Below are 7,786 nucleotides of genomic sequence, written 5' to 3' on the forward strand. Positions count from 1 at the left end.
ACACACGCACACACACTCACGCACACAGACACACTCACGCACACACACACACACTTAAGAGATAAGACCGTCTGCCTCCTTCACCTGCGGCTGAGCTAAAACAAAGGAATGGATCACAAAGAAAGCTAGTTATGGATTGTAAGCTTCATTAAGGAATATTATATTATTATATTATTACATAATATTGATGTAACACTCCTCCTTACAGGTGTAAAATGTAACTGCAGGGAATGAGAAGATCAGATCCAGGCACACTCCAGTGCATATGGCTTAGATTTATCTGTTTTCTTCAAGCATTGCCTTTGATATTTAAATGCAGCAGGGTTATTATAAATAATTTAAATTAAACCATTAAAAAAACTAATTTCAGCTATTTGCCAAGACAACATTTCTCCTTTTGTTTAACTTTAAGTACTTAACTAAAACTAAAACTGAAATAAAAATTCATAAAAACTATATAGACACACTCACTCACAAGATATATATCTATATATATATATATATATAACTCATAAAGTAAAAAAATACAAAATAATTTCTAAAACTTATTAAAATGAACAGAAAATATAACAAATAAAAATTGCTTTAATATATGCATAAAAACTATAATAATATCTCTGTGATACTAAAATAACACTAGTCTTCAGGACCCAGACGCTCAGACCCAAATCACCAGATATAACGATAATAATAATCATTTAAAAACTTTTTTTTTTACATTAGTTTTTGATCATGTGTGTGTTTTGTTGCTGTCGGTGCTGGTCTTTTTCAAATGTTTTCTCGTATGTTAGTAGATGTTTTAATGTTGTCTGTAATAATGATTCTATTGTTTTATTATATTGTTCAGCACTGTTGTTGTATCAACACATCTTCTGTTCGAAACATTCAAACGGTTTCCACAGTTTATTTTGTATGTGTGTGTTTGACAAAGTCGTCATTTGTTTTTCTCGTGCAGTGGAGGCAGTGTTTACATCTCAATTTGCATGTACAGTTTCCTCAAAGAAAAATGATACATAAATAAACAGGGAAATACCTTGCAGATCTGGATGCGCTGGCACTGTAATGATAATGTAAAGTGCTCTAATATAACTCATGCTCTCTAACAGAGTTGGATGTCTGCCGCGCTCAGCTGATCAATAACGAGACGTTCCGGAGGACTGCAGCTAGCAAACACTCTCCAAATCTGGTTTTTAATATAAGAGCTGTTTCTAACTTGAATGAGCAAAACGTCTTGTTATACTGCTTCATATTGCAGTCTGGTGTTTATCATATTATTTTAATTTATTATCATAATCACAAACACACTGGTTTGTAGCAAAAAAAAAAATAGTTGTACCGTTTACGGCATTTTGTTATTCTAATGAATCGTAACTCAGAAAATAGTGTTAGATAAACACTTCAATTACTTACTTTAAAGGCACAATATGTAAGATTTTTTAATTAAAATATCCAAAAACCACTAGAACAGTGTTATATATTTTGCTGACATATTGTGCCTTTAAGGAATTACTTTGCATAAAACACTGTGATATGGAACAGGTAGCATTTATTGTCTCATGCCACGCTTTACCCTGGGTTTGCATGTTTGAGGCGGTTTTTAGCCCAGGGTTAAGCAACACTTCACAGTTGTAATGAGTGCTTTAACCCTGCGTTAGTGCGTCTGTTTCTCTTGAATTCTCTCCACACTCCTGTGTTGACTCTCTGACGGATCTCATGTGCTGCTTTCACAGATATCGAGCAGGAGAAGAAGGCTGCAGAGGGGGGCAAATAAACGCAAGCCGTGCCGCTCTCCGCTCCTGCATAAACCCAATCATTTATCAATCTACTGGCATTTCTAAAATCATGTGAGCTGCAGAATCATGTATGTAACTGGAACCGTGGATATTTTCGATCTTCTGATCACGTGTGATTTCGAGAGGAGATGATGATGTGGCAGTAAACGAGCACATTTCTGTATCTGTCATCACTGCTCGCATCAGTCAAATAAAATGTGAGATGATATTTTTGTTTAATAAATGATAATAAAAACTTCTTAACTGTGTCCCAATGTTTTAAAACCATCGCTTTATGAAAAGTAATCTTAGTAGTGGTTTAGTGAAAGAGAATTATCTTTAGTGTGCAGTAGTTGTTAAAAGTTTAGAAGCATTATAATTTTCAAATGCTTTTAATGACATCTGAACTGCATTCATGGGCTCAATAATACAGTAATATTGAGAAATATTATTACAATTTCAAACAGCTGAATTTTCAACATCATTGCGTCAGCCTTCAGATATATCACAGTTTCCACAAACATATTCAGCTGTTTTCAGCATTGATAATAATCAGAATTTTTTTGCATATTAGAATGATTTCTGAAGATCATGTGACACTGAAGTGTCACAAAAACGCTGTGTAAAAACAGGAGGACTCAAGTGCTGTGCCAAAAAAGGAATGAAGTTTATTAGAAACTGCGGATGATAACATCAAAACGAGACAACACAAAATTCAGGAGAAAACGGGGCTCCCAGTGCCCACACCAACTGGACTGATGGCTGGGAGGATGACAGAGAAGAGTTCAGTCTAGCGCTCCCAGTCCAGACACTTTATCCAGTGGATTAATTAATCCTCGCCTGAGGATCCTGGACACAGTACCAAAAAATGATAAGCAGATATCTCAAAACATACAAGGTAAGGGCAGATGTAACACAAATGACATACTGACACAGAGAGAAGCCATCGGGAATAAATAGGAAGGGGAAACGAGTAACAGGTGCGCAATTAGTGGAGCACACAGCGCTGCGAGTTAGCGCTGATTGCTCCCCCACGTGCAGTAGCAGATGACAGGAAAATAACAAACCACCATGTGCCGCAGACAGAGACAAAACACTGTAAATCCTGCTCTGCTTCAGCTGTCCATCTTTTTACAGTTTTCACTACAGGCTTAGCAGATTTGAGTTTCTGCCTGTAGGCTGGTAGAGAATCCAGCATCTCTCCTCCGGACCATAACCCTCCTAGTCTACCAGATATTGGTGACCCCTACCCCTTCGCCTCACGTCAAGGAGCCGTCGTACATTGTAGGCAGGCAACCCCTCGATAAGTCTGGGAGGCGGAGGGGCCGAGGTCTGGGGTTGGAGGGGGGAGTGAATAACGGGCTTGATTTTCGAAACATGAAATACCGGGTGAATTCTTTTAAGCATAGGGGGTAGTTTGAGTCGAACCGTCACCGGGTTAAGCACTTTGGCCACAACGTACGGTCCAATGAATTTAGGTCCCAGTTTACGTGCGGGCAGTTTGAGAGGGATGTCTTGGGTAGACAACCAAACCTTCTGACCGCATATATAAAGTGGGGGCTTAGAGCGGTGACGGTCCGCCGACGTCTTGTTCCTTTCGCCAGTCCGGATAAGGGCTTGTCTGGCGAGCCTCCATGTCCGGAGGCATCTCCGAATAAACGCATGCGCGGATGGAACAATGGCGTCGGATTCTTGTGAGGGAAATAAAGGGGGCTGGTAGCCTAAACAGCACTGGAAGGGTGACAATCCCGTAGACGAGACCGGGAGGGAGTTATGTGCGTACTCGACCATGGCTAATTTGGAACTCCAAGTCAAAGGCTCTGCTGACGCCACGCAACGCAGGACCCTCTCCAAGTCCTGATTGGCCCGCTCAGACTGACCGTTAGACTGCAGATGGTAACCGGATGATAGGCTCACTGTCGCCCCCAGTAATCAACAGAAATCTGCCCAAAATCTAGATGTAAATTGGGGACCCCTGTCAGAAACCACGTCCACCGGGAGGCCATGGATGCGGAAGACGTGATCAAAGACAATGACCGCTGTCTCCCTCGCTGAGGGTAATTTGGGGAGGGGAATGAAATGAACCGCCTTCGAGAATCTGTCCACCACAGTGAGGACCACGGTATTGCCACCAGACGGGGGTAGGCCTGTGACAAAATCCATGGCGATGTGGGACCAGGGTCTCGAAGGGATAGGCAGCGGTCGGAGAAGCCCTACTGGGGGTCGATTAGAGCCCTTACCCACCGCACATACCGGGCAGGCCAACACGAACTCCCGAGCGTCCCACGCTAGCGACGGCCACCAGAACCGCTGCTTAATCAGCGCAAGTGTCCGAGCCACTCCTGGGTGGCAAGCTAGTCTAGAAGAATGGCCCCACTGAAGGATGCTGGTTCGAACTGACTCAGGTACAAATAACAGACCATCTGGGCATCTCGCGGGGATAGTAACGCCATCTAGTGCCTCGCGGACCCTGGACTCCACCTCCCAGGTGACCGCTGCAACCACCCGGTTGGGTGGCACAATGGGCACCGGAGAAGAGGATACGGTCTCAGTTTCGAAAATCCTGAAATGAAGCGGCCCTTTAGTCTTTCGAAAGCCTCTTGAGCCTGTTCAGACCAACAGAATCGCCAACGTGTGGAGGTGAGATTAGTCAAAGGCCAGGCGATCTGACTAAACCCTCGAATGAAGCGCCTGTGAAAATTGGCAAACCCCAGAAACCGTTGAACCGCTTTACGACTGTCTGGGGTGGGCCAATTAGCAACCGCTTCTACTTTGGCAGGGTCCATTCGAATGCCTTCCGGTGACAAAATAAACCCCAGGAACGCAACAGGTGCCACCGCGGCGGGATCCCTAGATGGACCAATCTGAATCTGGTCGAGTCCTTGGGAAATAGCGCTGAGTTGTTGTGATAGACTGGTCAAGGCCTGATGAGATGCCTGGATCTCCTCCTGTTGGCGTCCTAGGAGGATCCCCTGTTGTGCGAGAATGTGGCGGATCTCAAGGTAAAATTGAAAACTGAGTACTTTTACTTTTACTGGAGTAATATTTTATTATATGGATCTGCACTTTTACTCAAGTACTTGATTTGTGTACTTCGTCCACCACTGCACAAATGACATACTGACACAGAGAGAAGCCATCGACGGGAATAAATAGGAAGGGGAAACGAGTAACAGGTGCGCAATTAGTGGAGCACACAGTGCTGCGAGTTAGCGCTGATTGCTCTCCCACATGCAGTAGCAGATGACAGGAAAATAACAACCCACCATGTGCCACAGACAGAGACAAAACACGGATGAACAGCAGGAATGAGTCGGAGAACCACTGAAGACTGGAGTAATGATGCTGAAAATTCAGATGCGCATCACAGAAATAAATTACAGTTTAACAGATATTCACATAGAACACAGTTATTTGAAGCTGTAATAATATTTCTCAGTATTCCCGTTTTTACTGTATTACGTGAATGCAGCCCTAGTGAGCAGAAAAATTGTAATGTTTCTTAACTTTTGACAAGTACTGTAAATGTTGTTCACCACTCATTGGACGGAATGAAGATTAATATATTAGTATAATGAATACAAATAAATTCACCACATTGATATAACACTTCGGGACAAAATACACAAAGGATCTATAAGTAAAGAAGAAATAATCAAACTTGAAAATCTCTTTCTATCCACAGTAGATAGAACGTCATTAAAAAAGTCAGTAAATTCTGACCAAATGTTCATTTTTCAACTACTACTAGACTTATTATAGCCTTTGCTAATTAAAGGAGTTTTATCGGTTACACTTGACTTTGATAGTCCACTTTAGACATTAAACTAACGATAAGTAACTTTGTGAACTAGTGTTACTCTTTTATTTAGCACACCTTCACTATCCTGAGCGAGGGAGTTCTCACTGATGCATGATAACTTCAGTCTGCAAGTCATTATCTAACAAGTTTAGAATGAGTTACTGTCATGTGTCGATCTAGAAAGGCAGATATGCATGTTTTTGGTTGATTGTGCAGGTGGCAACATATTGCAGCCCGCAGGGGGAAAGTAATGCGACACTAATCTGCATATCCAAATGTTCCAGAGATTCCCTCTACAGGAACACAAGAAACCGCATGCGTCTGAGCAGCAGAGCTCAGCAAACAACACACTGAGAGAGAGTGAAACATTTGGCTTCATCTGACAGGAATGTGTCTGGCAGACGAGTGTGGTCATGTCTGAAGAGCAGGATTACTATCCTATTGCATTCACCTAAAACATATGTTTCAGCTAATATTCATGCGTCTCTACAGTAACACGAGCAGTGCAGGGTGAACTACACGCTTAACTTTAACACTTAGAGGTTTGTTTAAAACGTTATCAATCTTTGAACAATAGTAGTGATGCATGATTTAGCAAACACAATTAATTACAGCCAACACTGATATGTGACATGAATCTAGTGGGAAATGGTTTCAAGAAAAAAGGAAAAACAATTTAATTTAGTATGATTTATACGCCATTTTCCTCATGGGGATCAAAAAATGTCCCACAAGATCAAACATTTCGGGTGTGCTATCCTTGTGGGGACACACACGCACACACACACACTCACGCACACACACGCACTCACACACACACACACACACACACACACACACACACACACCGCGCGCACACACACACGCACGCACACACACACACACACACAGTGTTCAGAGAACAGTCTGTACTGCCATGTTTCAAGATTTGCTAAACATATTACAGGTCTTTTTATTTCATTTATGCCTAACTTTACTGTACTTTGAGCATTTTCCATTGATTTCTCATTATACTTGTGTCTCACTTGACTTCCTTGAATCTTGCAGCCTGCAGTTTCTGCGGAGTTTGAAGCTGATCATGACACACGAGTCTCTACATGTTTACGTTCAGCGTGACTGATTCCTCAGACTCTGATTACGCCACATCATCATTCATAATGCAGGAGAAATAATGCATATCGTTCACTATATGGAATGCAACCCAAGGTGGCCCCCGTATTTGGACACTTACAGTTTTTGCCTATTGCTTGAACACTATAGACACATGCTTAGACCAAAGTAACAAAACTTGAAGCTTTTGTTACTATACCTTAAACACAGTGTAACCATACCTTAAACAAAAGCGCTGCTTTGCACTTCAGTTGCAATTCTGCAACACACTTGCTCCTGCACACTACACACTATTTCATACATAAGACACTTCGTTCATAAATGAAATCTCATGGGTGCCATTGGGAAAACACATCTATTCAAAATACAAAACACATTGGGTGATTGAAAACACTTAGACACACACCTGAAAACACTTACTTACAAAACTGATCACCAATCAGCCAACCACAAATAGGCCTCAGTTGAGCCATTTTGAGAAATTTGCAAGCATGGAGGCAGGGAGAGCAAGAGGTAGAGGCAGAGGAAGAGGAAGACAAATTTCAATTCGACATAGATGTGAATGGTTTATTTCCCAGTGTTTTGGCTTGTGTGTAAAGTTGACACAATGAGCCGAAGTTTTGCAAAAAGTGTTCAAGCAATAGGCAAAAACTGTAAATTACACATTAAAATGCCTAAATGTATGTGTGTATATATAAAGATGAGACTTTAAAAAGTTCGGTTTTGTTCTGTTATGCACATAATAAGAGGGGTTTGAAACCGTCAAGGCTGATTATGTAACATTTAGTGGAATTGTTTTTGTTTAAATGCATTCAACTAACAATACACACTTGAAGACTCAGACCAGCCCTTGTTTTCAGTGTGTGTGTGCGTGTGTGTGTGTAATGAATGGCCAGAAGTGTAATTAGGAAGCTGCTGGGTGCAGCGAGGAAGTTCAGTCTAATTTTGTGCTGGATGATCTGACCTGGTATAGATTTATGATTGGGGGATTTAACCCTAAAGCCTGCTGTATCATATTTGATACACACATTTCTAAGGCCTCTTTTATCCAGTAAAAGCTCTTTAGTGTAATTGTAGAAACGTCCAGCTTCAGCTGGAGCTT

At 41.7% G+C, this 7,786-nt stretch overlaps 1 protein-coding gene across 2 annotated transcripts in view; it reads left to right on the forward strand.

Moving 5' to 3' along the window:
- Nucleotides 1-2,032, forward strand: part of LOC107674877 (thymosin beta-a) — a 26,628-nt gene extending 24,596 nt beyond the window's left edge. For both annotated transcript variants that reach the window (XM_016469010.1, XM_016469011.1), the window contains one exon: nt 1,731-2,032. In XM_016469010.1, coding sequence (XP_016324496.1) covers nt 1,731-1,771 — 41 coding nt within the window. In that variant the 3' untranslated portion in view covers nt 1,772-2,032. The remainder of the gene's footprint in view (nt 1-1,730) is intronic.
- Nucleotides 2,033-7,786: the final 5,754 nt, after the last annotated feature.

Source organism: Sinocyclocheilus anshuiensis, unplaced genomic scaffold (genome assembly GCF_001515605.1).
Source record: "Sinocyclocheilus anshuiensis isolate Anshui unplaced genomic scaffold, SAMN03320099.WGS_v1.1 scaffold1133, whole genome shotgun sequence".
Classification (NCBI taxonomy): domain Eukaryota; kingdom Metazoa; phylum Chordata; class Actinopteri; order Cypriniformes; family Cyprinidae; genus Sinocyclocheilus; species Sinocyclocheilus anshuiensis.